The sequence below is a fragment of the Volvox carteri genome (assembly GCF_000143455.1).
Source record: "Volvox carteri f. nagariensis unplaced genomic scaffold VOLCAscaffold_544, whole genome shotgun sequence".
Classification (NCBI taxonomy): Eukaryota; Viridiplantae; Chlorophyta; class Chlorophyceae; order Chlamydomonadales; family Volvocaceae; genus Volvox; species Volvox carteri.
The window spans coordinates 4,912-7,196 of NW_003308060.1; the positions used below are offsets into that span (position 1 = coordinate 4,912).

Below are 2,285 nucleotides of genomic sequence, written 5' to 3' on the forward strand. Positions count from 1 at the left end.
CCTTGGCGCGCGTCTTCTAAGGATTCAGGTGACAGTGGTGCTGCCTCGTCGGCGCCCCTTGTTAATTTTGCGGCTGCGGCCATGTGTGCTCGATACCACTTGTTGTATCCACCTCCACTGTTTAGGTGGTAGTGAAAACTACCGATTAGTGAATGAGAAGAGGCTAAATGCCTCTGCGTTAGGACGACCCGTACAGAAGTCTGTACGGTCCGAAGATATAGTCGTCAACGCGAATTATCACCAATCGGTGCAATCGTAACCCAAGTGGGTCTACCAGTGACAAGTGTCACGATTATAGCAAGAGCGCTATAATCCAGTATCACGCGTGATGAAGACAGGCAAGTGCCCGCTTAAAGGTGGGCCAGCGCCCAATTAAAGATAGGCAAGTGCCCAATGGTTAACCAAGTAAGAGCGAAGATATTGCCCAGCGGCAAAGTGCCAGAGAATTGGGGAAAGATCCGAGGGTTAATATGCAGGTGTGCCACAACACTCCGCAGCCAACACCACCTGACACGTAAAACAGTTCGTCTGCCTCGCCACTGGATGGCGTTAAATGCCAGCGTTGCACGGCTCTCTAGCCGTCCGACGACACGCCCGCACGGCTGGGTGCATCCCTTGCACTTCTGGGTTCGACTCCCACACGGGTGTACTACGAGTATACGCACGCTCCGTCGCCGTAGCTCATATGTTATGAGCGGAGGCCTATCCCGAGTTCGCTGTCCGGTTGTCCGGAGCGTTTTGGAAATTCCGGGTCGGGAGCGTGCCGTACGCGCTTATGACAGCGCCATAAAGAACGGAAGGTCGCCGGTCGCCGTAGCTCATATGTTATGAGCGGAGGCCTATCGCGAGTATACGCACGCTCCGTCGCCGTAGCTCATATGTTATGAGCGGAGGCCTATCCCGAGTTCGCTGTCCGGTTGTCCGGAGCGTTTTGGAAATTCCGGGTCGGGAGCGTGCCGTACGCGCTTATGACAGCGCCATAAAGAACGGAAGGTCGCCGGTCGCCGTAGCTCATATGTTATGAGCGGAGGCCTATCGTCGTAGTCCCGACGTTAGACGGACGACGTTTAGTCGTTCCGTCGTCGGGACGGAGACCTTACCCCAGCTTAGCGTCCGTCGCCGTAGCTCATATGTTATGAGCGGAGGCCTATCCGGAGTTCGATGGTTGTCCGGTTGTCCGGTTGTCCGTCCGGAGCGTTTTGGAAATTCCGGGTCGGGAGCGTGCCGTACGCGCTTAAGACCGCGCCAAAAAGAACGGGAGGTCGCCGGTTCGATCCCGAGCAAAATTATGTTTTATGTTTCATATTTGCATATATGCATATGTGCGATATTATGTAATATGCGATATGCAGCGATATGCGATATGCAGTGCTATGCGATATGTATGCAACGATATGCTATGCGATATGCAGCGATGTGCGATATGTATGTGTATGCAGCGATATGCCATATGTATGCAGCGATATGCGATATGTATGCAGCGATATGCGATATGTATGTGTATGCAGCGATATGCAATATGCAGCGATATGTGATATGCAGCGATATGTGATATGCAGCGATATGTGATATGCTGTGATATGCGATACGCGATATGCGATATGCGGTATGCAATATGCAATATGCAATATGCAATATGCAAGGTGCAATATGTTTTAATGTTATATATATGCGATCTCATATGCAAGCTTATGAGACCTGCAAGCATATGCGATCTGCAAGCATATGCGATCTGCAAGCATATGCCATATGCGATCTGCAAGCATATGCTATGCTATGCTATGCTATGCTATGCTATGCTATGCTATGCTATGCTATGCTATGCTATGCTATGCTATGCTATGCTATGCTATGCTATGCTATGCTATGCTATGCTATGCTATGCTGTGCTATGCTATGCTGTGCTATGCTATGCTATGCTATGCTATGCTATCTGCAAGCATATGCAGTATGCAAGCATATGTGATCTGCAAGCATATGCGATGTGCAAGCATATGCGATCTGCAAGCATATGCAATGTGCAAGCATATACACTCTGCAAGCATTTGTGATCTGCAAGCGTATGCGGTGTGCAAGCATATGCGATGTGCAAGCATATGCGCTCTGCAAGCATATGGGATGTGCAAGCGTATGCGATCTGCAAGCATATGTGATCTGCAAGCATATGCGATCTGCAAGCATATGCATCATGTTTTATGTTTCATATTTGCATATATGCATATGTGCGATATTATGTAATATGCGATATGCAGCGATATGCGATATGCAGTGATATGCGATATGTC

The 2,285-nt window shown here is 49.2% G+C and overlaps 1 protein-coding gene across 1 annotated transcript; it reads left to right on the top strand.

The window, feature by feature from the left end:
• Window positions 1–1,541: 1,541 nt before the first annotated feature.
• On the top strand, window positions 1,542–2,272 carry VOLCADRAFT_71691 (uncharacterized protein; the record flags this gene model as incomplete). Its single annotated transcript, XM_002959680.1, has 3 exons — window positions 1,542–1,606; window positions 1,697–2,047; window positions 2,077–2,272. Coding segments are annotated over 3 exons (612 nt in total), but the record flags the coding sequence as incomplete, so codon positions are not given.
• Between the last annotated feature and the right edge of the window lie 13 nt (window positions 2,273–2,285).